Source organism: Gossypium arboreum, chromosome 5 (genome assembly GCF_025698485.1).
Source record: "Gossypium arboreum isolate Shixiya-1 chromosome 5, ASM2569848v2, whole genome shotgun sequence".
Classification (NCBI taxonomy): domain Eukaryota; kingdom Viridiplantae; phylum Streptophyta; class Magnoliopsida; order Malvales; family Malvaceae; genus Gossypium; species Gossypium arboreum.
The window spans coordinates 18,311,536-18,327,171 of NC_069074.1; the positions used below are offsets into that span (position 1 = coordinate 18,311,536).

Consider the following 15,636-nt stretch of genomic DNA (forward strand, 5'->3'; position numbering starts at 1 on the left):
ATTACTATTACGAAAATGACTTGAAATTGACGTTGATATGATACAAGTAAACCACACAGTTTTCTCTTCCTTTGACATTTCTGCATTACGCCAGGACTAGTATCATTTTGAATCCTTTGACTAAAAATTACAAAGCAAACATTCTTAATCAAATCCAAGTTGATACTGCTTTCATCATCCCATATAATTGCCGATTAACATATGGAACTCTTGGGGTCAACGGTAATACTTTACTTACTTCCCTCAAATGATTTATCAATTATATAAAATACCTATAAATAAAAATTCATCATTCAACAAATCCAAAATAAATAAGGAAAAAATCGTTTCATACATTAAACACTAAGATTATAAACAACAAAATCATCCTGTACAAAACATATAAGATAACATGTTTACGAAGCTTTTAGGAATTAAACCTTTTTTTTTCTATTTCGTTTGTTCATTATATAAATTATTTACTTTTTAGTATTTATTAATTTTTTATTTTAAAATTTAAATTTTTAGTTTAAAATTACTAAATTTTAAAGGTTAAAATTTTATTATTTATTACTAAAAATTGTTAAAATTAATATTTTTTTTAACTATTCATGCAATGAGACTAGAATTCAGTAGGGTGAGTCAATACAATCAAGTTAAAATTTTCACCAATGTAGAATTAGGTGGAATAGTGCACACTGGTCAATGCAACTAAAATCAGCGTAGAACTGACTACATTGGTATATATACAATAATTAAAGTATCATCGCCGTTATTTTCCTAGTTTTAATTTTTAATTAATTTTTTATCAAATTCAACCATTTTTCCATAAACAAAAATATAAAATTGAAAACTACTTCCTCAAAACTTTTAAAATTTTATTATTTCCATTTTTTACTAATAATAATTTTAAATAATATATAAAATTAAATTGTGGCAGATCCAATTCAATCATAATACCTTGGATTTTAAATATAATTTTTTTAGTTATTTCTTAACTAAATTGGAAACCTATTGTTAAGTAACAAAAATGCGGAAATAATAAATTTCAAAGAAATATATTTATAATGAAGTAATGCTCAAAATTGTTTAACAAATAAGGAGAATGAGTGTGTCTAAATGTGTTATCCTCCGATTTAAGTGGGTGCTTGGTATTTTCCCAAATTATGATTTAAATAAAATGTAATTGATGAGAATATTTGGAAATTTTAACTAAAATTTTGGAGAAGTTACATTAACACATCGATATATTCAACACTTTCTTAAGAATGTAATGTTAGTTTATAAAGTTACATTTGTTAAATAAAAGATAATATTCATGTATTTTAATATTTTCAGTAATCTTTATTCTTAACAAATATTTAAATTAGATATTTAATAATAATATTTTTCAATAATATTTTATTAACCAATATTGAATTAATCCACCATGTATGTTTTTTATTAAATTATGTTATTAGTCTCTATATTTTACTTAAAGTTTTGGATTTAGTTTATGTACTTTTCAATTTCAAAATTTCAATCCTCGTTAAACGATAATTATTAAATTCATTAAGTTTTGTTATTTCCCAAATCTAATGTGAAAACATATTATCATATGTATAATGTTATGTCAACTTGTTATTTCCACTATTAGTCATTAAAAATCTCATTAACCTATTAACGATTATTTTTGCATTAAGACTGAAATTTAAAATTCAAAAAGTATCGAGATTTAAAATAATCCAATTGGAGAATATGGAGTAAATCTACAACTATATGTATAATATAAGACTAGTAATTACACGAACCAAACGAACTTAATTGCTATTGATTGGGGTAGGATTAAAATTTTAAAAATTCAAAAGTACAAAGGCTAAAATTGATCAAATTAAAGTAGAGAGACTAAATTCATAATCTCTACAAATTACAGGGACTAATAATATTATTTAACCATTATGTTCTCATGTTTTGATTGAGTCTATTACATAAATACATTAAAAAAAATGCATATTAACTTAAAATTGTGAAGATGTACAGTTTGAAAAAAAAGAATTCATAACATTGTAGCATAAATTAAAGTATATTTATATATTGCACATATGAATTAAAATTGTATTAATACTAAATTTTGATTTCAATAAAAATATATTTTAAAAATATTTACCACACAAAAATATATAAATATTTACTTAATGACACTATATGTGTATAACTTGTTTAAAAGAGAAAACAAAAAGAATATACATAGTAAAATTTACAAATTGAGAAATTAAAAAAGAGGGATTTACTTTGAAGCTTAGATACTAGAGAATGAGAGAATGATAACATGTTAATTTGCATGATTTTTTGTGTTTAATTCAGTTAATTTTTAAATTTATCCCTGCTGAATTAGTGTTTTTATGTTTTAATCTTGTTAGGGATGCAATTGGGACACTAATAGTAAAAAACGAACAGAAAATGACTAAATTGAAGCATAATCAATAAAATGAGGCTGAATAAAAAATGTGGTAAAAAGTCAATGACTCATCAGATTCTTTTGACTTTGTAAAAGCCAAAAATAGAAAAAAATTTATTTTATTTTTTTATTTAATTTTAATTATATGTTGAAGTGGTTAAAGCCAAAATTAGTACATACCATGTATATAAATAGGGCTTTAATATACTTAGGAAAGACACCTTTAATTTTACATTTTGATTGCAATTTGGAATTGAATAGAATTATTTTCTTTTCTCAAATTTGGTGCGTAACATTCTGTTACTTCATTTCCAATTCTTTGTTCTTTCAAATTTTGTCTAAATGTCTTCCAAGTCCTTTTCTTTTCCCATTTCCACAATCTTTCATACAAATCCAATCATAGCCAACCAAAATATGATTAAATCCATGTTTCACTAAATTCCATCTTAGCTTTAGGCCGGTGTTCTTTCCAGTCGAAAATTGTGAGATACGTATCCACACTAAAAATCCTTCCAATCAGTATTTATATTTTTCCTAAGTATTGGGATTGACAACTTATCCCTTAAAGTTAACTTGATTTCAAGTCAAAATGTGCACGTTGGGTTGGAGTCGTGTTTGCTGACAGTTGGAGAAATGAGTCGGTCGTGCTGTATTCAGATCTCCAACAACAAATCAAGGAAGAAGTGATTGGGTTTAAACGACACACAGTTGAGGTCGTTAATTCGAGTTGGGTTCTTCAGAGCGCAAGGCTGCCAGAATCTTGAATCGGGAACACGTATATCTCGGTTAGATAATTGGTAAGGGTTGGTTTGCAGGTTGTACCGAAACCAACTATGAGAGAAAGAATTGATGGTTAGGACGTTCTTAATTGCTATTACCAACTTATTGTTTGGAGGAGAAAATTAATTTTCAAAGATCGATACAAAAATTCGGAATCCACCGAGTCTAGGGCTAAGGCTTATTATCTTTGATTACAAAATTCAAATTTTATTTTCAATTTAATTTCTAATTTATTTAATTATTTATTTATGTGGTTTCAATTATTTAGTTTCTAAACATTTTAAAATTCCCCTAATTTATTTGTTTATTTTTCAGTAGGTTCGTTTGGAGTCGTGGGCTCGACCCGACTACCACTTTTTACTACTATTTAGAGTTATTTTTTTTGTAGGAATTATTTTTGGTGGTTTCAATGTCCATAAGATAACAAGTAATAACTGTGTTTTTTTGTTCTCTTTTTTACTATGAATAAGTACATACCCTAATTACAAATGAAGAAAAATTATTTTTATGTGAATCACTTCCTATTATTTATCAACCCAAGGTCCAGTATTTGGCCCAAGTAAATAAACAAAACAAGAAGAAAAGCAAAATAAGCAAAAACAAAAGGCGGGCAACCTGTACCAAGAATCGTTCTCTCACGGTCTCACCATCTATGTTGTCGGCTGAGATTTACCGTTGCCAAAACACTTCATATTTTTCATATGCGTTTTTCATGTGACAACCATATACTGTATTGGATAATGAAATTTGACTGATAAAATTTTATTTTAAAGGTAGAGGGATGGAAGTTTCAGATTAGTGCCCCCTCTCCCTTTCCTCAATTCATCAGGAAACTACAGAACACTTATTTTGGGAATGTCAAATCTCTAAATAATGGTGGTCAGCAGCAGTGTTTGCTAACTCCCCTAATTTACCAACTAGATTGGGCAGTTGGAAAAACAGGGATTTAACCTCCAATGCTTGGTTCCATAGTCCAAAAATTCCTTGGACTATGATCGTTTCTTGTATGACGTGGGAAATTTGGCTCCGATGAAATGCTTTGGCTTTTGGGGGCAATCCACAATTAATGCGATACTCGAGCTGTTGAAGGACCTGGAGAGTTCTTTGCCCTCTCACCATAACACCTCTACCATCCTTTGTCCCGGTGGCTTGGAAGACCCCCTTAAGAGGATGGTACAAACTTCATAAAGATGGCTCCCACCTAGGACAATGGAGCAACCAGAGTCGTGGGCCTTCAGGGATGGTCTCTTGATGACTAGAGACTTGAACATTAGCAACTTATACATAAAAGTAGATGCAACTACTATCATACATTTCTATGTCTAATAAAGAGAATACTTTTAATTATATCTCGTCCTGACTGTTATGACTTCTAAGACCCTTGAGTATGTTTTTAGGGAAAGCTGCCGATACTCCAGCACGATCTCCCTTAATGTATTTTAGTTTTTTTTAAAAAAACCTTTGTGTTTGACCAACAGCAGGTTAGACTGTAGAAAAGTTGATGAATTTATGCTTAGTTTTAGATAGAGATCTATTATGGGAATTTCTAGTCTGTTATCATGACATTTTATACTGTTAAATGTATGGAGGATCCTCCATGACTTTTGATACGTGTGTTTCGGAATTCTCTTGGGATTGATTTTGTGTGGGATTAGTTTTCTTATGTTTAGACATGTGGAAGTTTGCAATACGGATTGCTTTCATCACCTCTATGTAGCAGGTGGGACAACCCATTCGATATTGAGTAAATTCCCCATATATATATGTATTTGTTAAGTTCTTTTGTGGTATAAAATTATAAAGCCCAGTAGCAAATGAACCCCCCCAACAAAAAAAACGCAGGTAGTATAATTAAGTGCCGGATGTAGTTTCTGGAAAGTATATTCCTAAAATATTAAACCATCTCTGCTAAATGGCTTTGACACACCCTTAATTCATGATACATCACTGGATTTCACCATTTGCTCTGCTACTGCTCTGTCCCTCTCAACACATAAACGCGGCCATGTGCACACACTCATGCTGCTTTGACTGCACCATGTCTTTCTTTAAAACGGAGGATATGTCAGTCAGCCTTTGCACTTAATAAACTGGCAGAGATAGTGAATTGCATATCTGTCCCATTTACTTCTTCACTATCATCATTTTAGCTCTTCCTGATTGTTTTACCATTAGGTGTTGGCATAGCAAGCTTTCACCTCAGCTAATCGCTAATCATTGCCAATTAACATATGCACCTCTCATATTCATGAAACTTTCCACTTATAGGTGAAAAGTAGAGAAAGGGTTGGTCGTTTCTAATTCCGACAATGAAACAATATTTTAATGAATTGGGTAGTTCACTTTAAAGTATGGAACAAGACATCCAAGTATTCATTACCAATACAAAACCATATCTTATGTTATAAAATTCTGCTTTTCTCTTCTCTTTCTTTGCCTTCAATTTAGGTATATATATAATAAAGAGTTTTTTGTCTTTTGCTAACATGGTATCACTCTACAATCAAACATCCTTAGTCATGTTACAGAGATAGCTGAATTAGAAAGGTATTTATTTCTTGACTAAAAATTAGGTGAATTCTTGTTTGTAGTTTCTGTTATAGGTAAATTGTTGCCACATCTTATCTCATCAATCATCATGCTTTTGCCTTTGATTTGAACTAATCAAATACAAAAATGGGATCTTCCATTGGCCACACACGAACTCAGAAGACAAGGTGCTATTTCATAGGTAAATAACCTGTCTTTGGGTAGCTTAGTTTTATATGTTTCGTCTTTTTGGTGGCTTACTTCATACTCAATTATATGTAGAAATATGAATCTCGTCCAAGCTAAGAGCTAATAATATTTGACATCACACTTCCTTTTTTTTCTATTTTGTAAAAAAAAAGTATGAAGAAATTATAAATACGTAATATTTTTAATATATTAAACAATAAACAATATGTTATCCAAAAACCAAAATCAATGCTTTATAACCAAAATTTAATTTAATTAATGATTTTTAATTCATAAAATTCAACGCTTTATCACGTGTATGAAGAAGCCAGCCCGAATCTCATGTAATAAAGGAACAAATAAAAATTATTGGCTTTATCGGGGCTATGAAAAAAAAAAAAAAAAGAGGGGGATAAACATCACGCAAACATTGTGTTTAGACGAAAATACCCCCGGAATCCAATTCAACGCCTGCCCATTACTCTTCTTTAGCTATTTATCTCTTGTCGGCGCTATCCAACCAACAATACCACTACAATCCAAAACCAAACCAAACCAACCCAACCCAAAAGAGTTCAATCACTGCACGCAACGTGGACAGCCCAGATCGTCCCACTTTTCGACTTATGATTGGTCAGAGCTTACATCACAATCCTCCTACCCCTACTCTATTGGTCCACGTCTCCCAAATCTAGCTTCCCCACAAAAATTATTTAAAAAACCTATATATTTAATGTCTTAAAAGGGAAAATGAAAAAGACAAATCAACACTTGGCGCTTCCACGGCGCCCCAAACGCCGTCCAAAGAAGCAACCAGAAGCACAAATTATATTAAACCTAAAAAACAAGGTGAAATATACTACCTTTTTAAATTTCTCTCTCTAACTTTAGCCCTGTGTTTCTTTGTCTCTCTAGCTAGCTATAGCCCATTCTTCTCTTTGCCGTGTTCCACTTTTTTATTTCATTTAGAAAACTGGGTTTTCTTTTGAATAATTAATCGACTCATATGTAGTATCTGATTTTTTTAATTTTTGGGGGGCGTGATTGTGTGTTCTGATCTTTCAAGTATTTGGCTTGTTAAATTTCTTGAGCACATTGGAATGTTAGGTGTTACTAGCACTTGCAGAACAAAAAAAGAAAGAGTTGGTCTTTACTTCCCCTTTTGTGTTTATGTTTTTTTTTATTGTTTTTCTTAGTTAAAGAATTCCTGTATAGATCTTGATTTTTGGGTTTTTCCTCTTTTTTTTTAACGTGTACTTCCCAAATATAGAAATATGTAAATCTTTCAAACTGCATGGGATTTATTTTATCTGTTTTATTTTCATTGAAGTAGTAGTTAAGGACTTTTATATAGCATAGTTTTTAGGATCATTTCTTTGACACTGTTTTATACAGATTTTAATGGGGACTAACATGAACTTTGGAAGTAACCCACCGCCGTCAGGTGATGGCGGCGGGAACAAACCGCCGGGCAATAACCTGTTAACTAGACAGCCGTCAATCTATTCTCTAACCTTTGATGAGTTTCAAAGCACTATGGGTGGAATAGGCAAAGATTTTGGGTCAATGAACATGGATGAATTGTTGAGGAACATTTGGAGTGCTGAAGAAATTCAAACAATGGCGTCTTCCGGTGGTGTCCTAGAGGGAAATGGAGGGTTACAAAGGCAAGGCTCTTTGACTCTGCCAAGAACACTTAGCCAGAAAACAGTTGATGAAGTCTGGAAAGATATTTCAAAGGAGTATTCATTGGGGAAAGACGGTATTGGAGGTGGAGGAGGCACTAATAATATGCCACAAAGGCAGCAAACTTTAGGAGAGATGACTTTAGAGGAGTTTTTGGTGAGGGCTGGTGTGGTAAGAGAGGATACCCAATTGGCTGGGAAGGTTAATAATGGGGGGTTCTTTGGTGGGAATAATACTGGTTTTGAAATTGGGTTTCAACAAGGTGGTAAAGGTCCAAATTTGATGGGAACTAGGATTCCTGATGGTGGTAACCAAATTGGTATTCAGGCTTCCAATTTGCATCCTAACGTTAATGGAGTTAGATCAAACCAGCACCAGTTGGCTCAGCAGCACCAACACCAACAACCAATCTTTCCTAAGCAAACAGGGGTGGGGTATGGAGCTCAGATACCTTTACAAAGTGGCGGTCAGTTGGGGAGTCCTGGAATTCGGAGTGGAATGCATGGGATTGGGGATCAGGGAATAAGTAATGGTCTGATTCAGGCAGGTGCACTGCAAGGTGGAGGCATGGGGATGGTTGGTTTAGGAACCGGATCACCTGCTAACCAGCTTTCGTCAGATGGGATTGGGAAGAGCAGTGGAGATACTTCATCAGTTTCCCCAGTTCCTTATGTGTTTAATGGAAGCATGAGGGGTAGGAAATACAGTGCAGTGGAAAAGGTTGCTGAGAGGAGGCAAAGGAGAATGATAAAGAACAGAGAATCAGCTGCAAGATCACGAGCTCGCAAGCAGGTGAATCTATTCTCTAGGTTACTCAAATTCGTTTAGCTACTCAATGAACTTCTGTTTGAAATTTTATGCTTTTCGAGTCGATTAAAACGTAACCCACATTAAATTTCCAAAGTTGAGAAATCAGAATTACCATCCCACCCAGTTTCCTCTTGTTGTGTGGCTTAATGAGTTTTATCAGTCATTGACCTTCTGCTCTTATTATCTGTGACTTGGTTCGTACCGAAACTTCATGGAATATTTATGCTGCAGTATGGTAATTTTGATAGCCATCTGACATGACATGGGAAGTTTTACTAGCTAAATAGAGCATTTGTTTAACAACATGGGAAGTTTGAAGCTGTGCATCGTATACGAACCTAAAAAAACCCTTTAATTGAGGTTGACATTCTTGACCTTATTGATTTTGGTATAACTATTATCAAGCAAAACGGTTGTATCCCATGGTGGCTTTTAACCAGTGAAATTACTGTTGTCTCAAACATGCATTGAAGTTTCTTAAATTTTTTTTTTTTTTTTTTTTGGTTTTTTTTTGGGGGGTTCTCTTCTAGGCTTATACAATGGAATTGGAAGCAGAAGTTGCAAAGCTAAAAGAGGAGAATGAAGAATTGCGGAAGAAACATGTATTTTACTTTTCTTTCTTTCAATGCACCCCTTATCATTTGCACACAATAGTACTTAATTCATTCTCTTATCGTCTGTACTTTGGTTGTTTGCAGGCAGAAATCATGGAAATGCAGAATAATCAGGTGATGAAGTTGTCTTTGGCACCTCTGTTTTTATTTATATACTAACAACTTAAGTTATACCCTCCTCAAACACCATGAAGCATCGTTATTTGCATAATCTTACACTATGTACTCTACTGCACTACTTGGTTTACTTTTGAAAGCATTCTTAATTGCACAATCCACGTGAGCTGTAAACTTTTCTTTTGCCGTATTAAATATTATGACCGACCTCACTAGAAAATGTGCTTTGAACTTGGCAACCTTTGAATGTTCTATATTCTAAAATCATGCTTAAATTCTTCGACTGCTATAGGCCATTGAGATGGTGGATATGCAACAAGGAGCTAAGAAGCGATGCCTACGAAGAACCCAGACCGGTCCTTGGTGAAAGTAAATCATGTTTACGAAGCAGCCTGTGATTCGTTGGTTAAAACTTAAAATTATGCGTGGCAGGTGGTTGTACATATTTAAGTGGAAAGGATGGTTGTTCCATCTTTAGGTTTGGAGTGATGAATTAGTGTTGTAGCCTGTAGAGTAGAATAAGGATCTTCCAATATTTGCAAAAAAAATTTTCCTGCTCCTACAAGGATGATGGTTCATTTAGTTAACCACCTTTGTAAATTTCCGAATATCCCCAACATCAATTGGAACTAATTTGAGTTTATTTCATGAAAAAGCATGGCCCATTTAGTTAATGCGATGCCCAGTACATGTTCATCAGAGGATAATGATATGAATTTTTTCATCTTGGCCTGTTGGATCGTGCTATGCTTAGGCTTTTATTCTCTTTTACTAAACCATCGGCCCTTGGCAGAAGTAACCAATGAAATTACCCAATCTCTGTTCTTTGGGCCGTTGATGGCTCAACGAAGAGAAATACATGCAATACTATTGGGGGAGGGGTGTAATTCAGCATACAGCTTAGAAAACATGCCTGTTCGTAATTTTATCCATATGCCCTAAATTCAAAAACCAATTAAAACATAATAGCAAATTGATAAATAAGAGCACCAGACATACCTTACGGTTCAAGATTATGAAAAAACAAATTGACGATGATCACGGTGACCTCAGCCCCCAAGGCCACATCTGACATTAATACAGCTTGCTAATCAAAGGCTGAGCCCCTTCTTTTTTAGTTTAGCAAAGTCAGGGGAATCAGATCCACGTTGCCATAGCAGCCTTATCTTCACTAGTAGATTCACCGTTTTAGTTGCACAAAAGGTTCAACCTGGTCCCCTTTTTGGGTTAAAGATCCATATCCAAGTCACTTTCTCTGTGGCCGTACAGCAAGATAGCATCATTACATCCAAATTATGATATACGTTAATTCTAAAAAGGATAGCCAGTAGTGCATTCCATGTCCTTCCAGGATATCATTTTCCGACGATCCCTTCCCCTGAATGATCTGGCGAGAAGCCTACCACTAACAGGTTTACACAATCCAACATCAATCACGGAACTACTCTTCCTCTTCTCGGAAGATGGAGTTGCCTCATCCATGTAATAGTCAAACAACATAGCAATACAGTAGACTTGATGTGATAATGTATAGTTTTCATCATCTGGGGGTACCATCTTTAACATATGAAGATTTACCTACAACGACGCAACCAGAGAATGAGAATTTGTTGCACATGCTTAGGGAAGATAGTTGCAGTAGGCTCTCAGGCAATGCAGTTTAAAGTTGTTAGGAGAAAAAGAAATTGGTAAAACTTTTTATCATTTCCGAACTTCATGATTCACCATAAGAAGCATGAGCTTGTAATTATGCTACATGTAATATCATTCCATGTCTACTCCTGGAGAAAATACTCTAATGAATCACAATGCATTATCATGAGAAATAGCTACTTCAGAAATTCTAGTTGCTTACCTCAGCTTCCATAGCACGAACTTCATTCTGCCACCTGGAATAGTCATTCTCGGAAGAACTTTCTCCAGGAGAGTAAAGATTCACAGTAAACAAAGGAGGCCTGAGAGGGTACTCCATGCTGATCTTAATCTGCAACAGTTTAATTTGATGTCAGATTTCCATCTTTAATGACCATGATAAAACAAAACGAAGTAATTATTGACACCTTGGCTTCGAGTTTCATATTGTGTCCAGTTGTGTCCATTTTCTTCGTTAAAAGAAGAACAAATTCCTTGATACCACAGTCAACCCATGATTTTTCAGCTATTTCACAGCACTGAGTAGAAGAAGAGTTTTCAGTCTCTGTCTCTAGGGGCTCATCCACTTCACTATCAGTCTCTAGCATGAAGACAGAGTCATCGTCATGTTTTTTGAAACTAGGTAATTTTCCCCTACAGCCTGGGGACAAAATGCTCTTCGAAATCAAGGCCAACTGCTTGGAATGGTTAAGACTAGATCCCTTTAGTGGAGTCAGTTTAGCATCATTTGTGAAGGATGGAACTGAAAGCAAAGATGGAAGCTCCCCATCTTCCCTAAAACCCTCCAGCTCTTCCTTCAAGATACCAGATCTTCCATCCATATCAACATCCATGGGCTCTTGAACTGGTTCTGAGTCAATAACAACTTGAGACGAAGCCTCGTTGACTTTGGATCCTACAGATGACCAACTATGCAAACTGCACAAGGGAGTATGCAAGGCCCACGGAACACTTTTACAATTCAGAGCAGGCCATTTAAGCTTCGAAAGTGAATCAAGCTGTTCCCTGTAATTCAATGAAAGAATTCCAAATTTTCAACAAAAACTACCATACTGAAGACAAAACAAACTAAGAGAATTCCAACATAAAATAAAACAAATTCCAACGCGCAAGATGCATCAAACAAACAAGTTCCATTTAAGGCAGAGAGAAAGAAATTTGTACTAAAACCACAAATTTGGGACTTTATATCATAAAGATGCCAACAAAGAACCTAGCACAGGAAATTATATTTTATAACCAAAATATTCAGATTTGACCACATTGTGGAATTCACTCCTATTTGCTTTCTTATTGTTTTCTTCAAGATCCAAACTCCAAACATACAGGACAGTGACTCACGCAAGAGCCAGCTCAGCTTTTATCCGTGAGCGGATTCTTTGCACAACTGTCTGCACTCTGTTCTGCTGACGATACAATGCAAGACCAGAGATAACAGCTTCGCTTTTGGTTTCATTGTTTGAAGCTTCCTGGCTATTAAGCAATGGTGAAACCTCAGGTAAGAAATCAATTCCTGCCAAATGCTGGGCCCACTTGTATGGACGTGAAGTTCTCTTTTCATCAAATGTAGCCCCATCACCAATGAAGAGCTTGGCTGACTGCAATATCATTCAGAACAGTCAGTATTACATGAAAAGGAAAGCTTAAAAATGTTAATGAAGGTAACAGTGAAAGCAGGGCACATAATGGCCATCAGACACAAACCTGGTGAGGCAGATCCAGTCCGGTGTCATCAGGAAATAAATTACAGAGGATATTATACTCAGGTCCTTCAGATGATCCTTCAGTCCCAACGCACACAACATTCAACTTTAACAGGTACTCAAACTTCAAAGTAATAAGTTTTGTGGATCCAGGATCAGATGCCTCATCATCATATATGTGTAGGATAATTTTCAGAGGATGAACTTGATAGACTCCCGCCTGATCAATAGCCTCCTTGCTGGGAACCCTCTTTGGTCGTTTTCTCCTCCTCTGTCCATCATCTTCCTCATCTGGTATATCATCCTCCATCCTTGTGCTCTCTATACTATTAGATACGCCTGGTAATTAACAATATCAGTACTAGACTAAAAAAAATTGAAGTCATTTGCTAGCCCAGAACATGTTAGAGGCAGAGTTAAGAAGATAAACTTAAGTAAAATAAGTATCGGAAACATCATAAATAAAATTCTTTGCAGAAATAGACAGGATTAGTTACACTCACCCTCCTAGGAGTTTAACCTAACCTAACAAAGTTAATTTCGTTAACAACGCTTATTTTTCAACTTGAATGATCACGCCCATTTGTAATAACCTAATTGTCCATTACCTGGGAGTACAGAAATAACTTTGAAGTAACATCTGAAGAGCTATCAACTATGGTCACTATGCATACAAACAGAAGGAAGATTAGCATTACTCACCATTGTCTTTATTTGCTTGCTGACGGGCAAAAGCCTGAGCATCCTTCAGACTTCCTATGATCTCCAGATCAATATCTTCACCAAATGCTTCCTTCTGGGCCATGAACTGTGAGTAAATCACATAGAGTGGAGGTGGAAGAAGTTCGGCTGAATTATGTTGCTTCAGTTTCTTTGTATGCAAAACACCCAATTGATTCTGAACAGGCAACGATGCTTTCTTAAGGGACTTGAGGTGTGATGGCAGACTCGACAGAAACTTCTTCCGATTGGCTATCGTCTCCAGAAGACTTTTCTTCTGTTGTTCCAACTTTTCTAAAAGTTTGCATAGCTCTTTCCTCTGAGAAAGATAATATCCAAACATTGGCTTAGCAAAGCAGTTTTACCCTAATTCCTTTAAACACGTTATATGCTTTACTAAACACAGTTTTCATAACATCAAAAAAAATAGATAAAGAAAATAGTATATTTATCAATTAAGCTTCGATTTAGTTAGCAAATACCTGGAATAACTCATAATTAAGTCTCTTAAGCACCAAATTGTGCGAGCTATCATCAGACAAGTTTGAACCCTTGATTTCTTCAGGCGCATCGCGAAAAAACTCCTCCTCGGGTACAAGCTCGATATCAGGATACTTAGATTTGAAATCTTTGCAAGTTTTTATAGCTTTCAAATAGTGGCTCTTCTCGTACATTAAATTGTGAAGCTGCAGCGTCGTGAAATCAACCGGCGCCTTTGCGCGTTCCGTCTCCGCTTTCACTTTGTCTTCCTCCAACAATATGCTACGATTCGCCTGAAAAATAAAGAAAATCAAAACACGAGGTTTACATTTCAATTATTTTTCCTTCTCTAATGGATAAATAGAAATGCGAGGGATAGAGAGGAAGAGACGAAGATAACCTGGCGGAGATTGACGAAGTGAAGGAACATTTGGGTGACCTGTTCTCTGAGCTCGGATTTTGGTTTTTTTTCCTTTTTGACAGAGAGGATTTTGGCGACGACCGCTTCGACCGAGGCTTTGGTTTCTTTAAGCGTATCGTAAGGAGATTTCTGAGGCTTGCGCGGCGGAGCTGGTGACTCTGATCTCTCGTCCACCACCATTCCCTCCTCTATCTCTCCGTCCTCCATTTTCTTGCTTCCCCTCAGGAGCACTCTGCTTCAGTTTTTGGCTACAAGAACAAATCGCAAGCAAACAATCAGCTCCAACTTCTATTTGATTAAAACGGCGATCCCCTTAGTTGATTCGGCCTTTCTTTGCCTTAGGGTTTGAGTATGTTAAAACTGGGCGCTCGTAGCCCAACTTTCGAGCCCAACATTCTAAAGAGATAAAAATGAAATTTCATTTAAATGTTTCAAAGTAGAAATCATAACAAAGCTTTTAATAAGTTGATCCGGTGGAGATTCCATCCACTGATCAGCGCATGCATATACTTCAATGTCTCTTGCAGCCTGATCAGTGGTTTTGTTGTTGTTTCCGCAACACGGGAGAAGGAAATATCCCTGCCTAAATCACATGAAAACCTAATATCCTCAACCACTGCAAGCATTTCCTAGGGACAAGTGCTGTGCCGTCCTTTATTAAGTTGGAATGTATCCTGGACTTGCACAAGGTCTGGCGATCAAGCCTGAAACTCCACCCAAAATATGGGAGTATGTGGGATAAAACTCAAATGATAATGCCCGAAAAATGTTTTTTCACGAAGCGAAACTTGTTTGGTAATTGATTCATAATTGATTTGAGTAATTGATTCTATTAGTTGTTGCTTATCTAAAAGTATTTAATAAAATTTAGTTGATAGTTGAAAGTTAAAATTAATATATGTAAAATAACAAATAATGATATGATACATTTTATTATTAGGTATTTATTTTTTATAATACTTTTAATTTTTATTTGGTGAAATTATTAAAATAAAACAATATTATCAATTAATTAAAACATCCATTATGAAAATTAATTAATGAATATTTTAAATTTTAAATAAACAAATTTCTTAAGTTCCTTATTTGCAAATATTAATCTTGTAGAAATTGATACATATTAATAGCGTATCAATATAATTGTAAACAATTATGTCATATTCTTAGTATATAAATTAGTGATAATTATGTCTCCGAATAAATTTGTCAAGTAACATATTTCAATTGATATAAAGTTACATATAAAGTAATTTTACACAAGTAAATTGAAAATAAATTAAGAGTACATAAATATTCAATAACATTTGAGAGCATGTGACAATGGGAGTAATTTTTTAGCAAGTATGGTCAGATATGTCGTTCCACATATGTCATTCTCAATCAGCTGCGGAAAAAGTTGTTCATGTAATACTCCTACCGTATTCATTGCCGGAATAGGGTACGAAGTATTACCGGAGTTTACGAATTATTTTTTTTTAACTCAATATAACCCCTTTATAGATATCTAACCTTCCCTGA

General features: G+C 34.7%; 2 protein-coding genes across 4 annotated transcripts; one reads left to right on the forward strand and one right to left on the reverse strand.

Moving 5' to 3' along the window:
* The first annotated feature begins 6,628 nt into the window (after positions 1-6,628).
* LOC108452880 (ABSCISIC ACID-INSENSITIVE 5-like protein 5) lies at positions 6,629-9,796 on the forward strand. Of its 3 annotated transcripts, none has more exons than XM_017750661.2 (5): positions 6,629-6,763; positions 7,310-8,392; positions 8,941-9,012; positions 9,109-9,138; positions 9,434-9,796. In XM_017750661.2, exons 1-5 carry the CDS (start codon positions 6,665-6,667, stop codon positions 9,506-9,508), a joined length of 1,359 nt encoding a protein of 452 aa, XP_017606150.2. In that variant the 5' UTR covers positions 6,629-6,664; the 3' UTR covers positions 9,509-9,796. The 3 variants fall into 3 exon arrangements, with proteins under 3 accessions (XP_017606150.2, XP_052884347.1, XP_052884346.1); XM_053028387.1 differs by lacking the exon at positions 6,629-6,763 and adding an exon at positions 6,772-7,060; XM_053028386.1 differs by lacking the exon at positions 6,629-6,763 and adding an exon at positions 6,772-7,056.
* Positions 9,797-10,041: 245 nt separating this feature from the next.
* LOC108452879 (THO complex subunit 5B) lies at positions 10,042-14,937 on the reverse strand. Its single transcript, XM_017750660.2, has 8 exons — positions 14,098-14,937; positions 13,700-13,990; positions 13,200-13,536; positions 12,499-12,836; positions 12,136-12,392; positions 11,202-11,799; positions 10,997-11,125; positions 10,042-10,719 (listed from the first exon to the last, which is right to left on the reverse strand). Exons 1-8 carry the CDS (start codon positions 14,323-14,325, stop codon positions 10,453-10,455), a joined length of 2,445 nt encoding a protein of 814 aa, XP_017606149.1. The 5' UTR covers positions 14,326-14,937; the 3' UTR covers positions 10,042-10,452.
* Between the last annotated feature and the right edge of the window lie 699 nt (positions 14,938-15,636).

Bases quoted from the DNA above. Each gene is read 5' to 3' on its own strand.
- LOC108452880 (XM_017750661.2), top strand. From the start codon at position 6,665: ATGAAAAAGACAAATCAACACTTGGCGCTTCCACGGCGCCCCAAACGC. The intron at 6,764-7,309 runs GTGAAATATACT...TGTTTTATACAG, and splicing joins TATTAAACCTAAAAAACAAG to ATTTTAATGGGGACTAACAT. The intron at 8,393-8,940 runs GTGAATCTATTC...GTTCTCTTCTAG, and splicing joins GATCACGAGCTCGCAAGCAG to GCTTATACAATGGAATTGGA.
- LOC108452879 (XM_017750660.2), bottom strand. From the start codon at position 14,325: ATGGAGGACGGAGAGATAGAGGAGGGAATGGTGGTGGACGAGAGATCA. The intron at 13,537-13,699 runs GTATTTGCTAAC...TATCTTTCTCAG, and splicing joins TTAATTATGAGTTATTCCAG to AGGAAAGAGCTATGCAAACT. The intron at 12,393-12,498 runs GTTTGTGTCTGA...ATGATATTGCAG, and splicing joins GACTGGATCTGCCTCACCAG to TCAGCCAAGCTCTTCATTGG.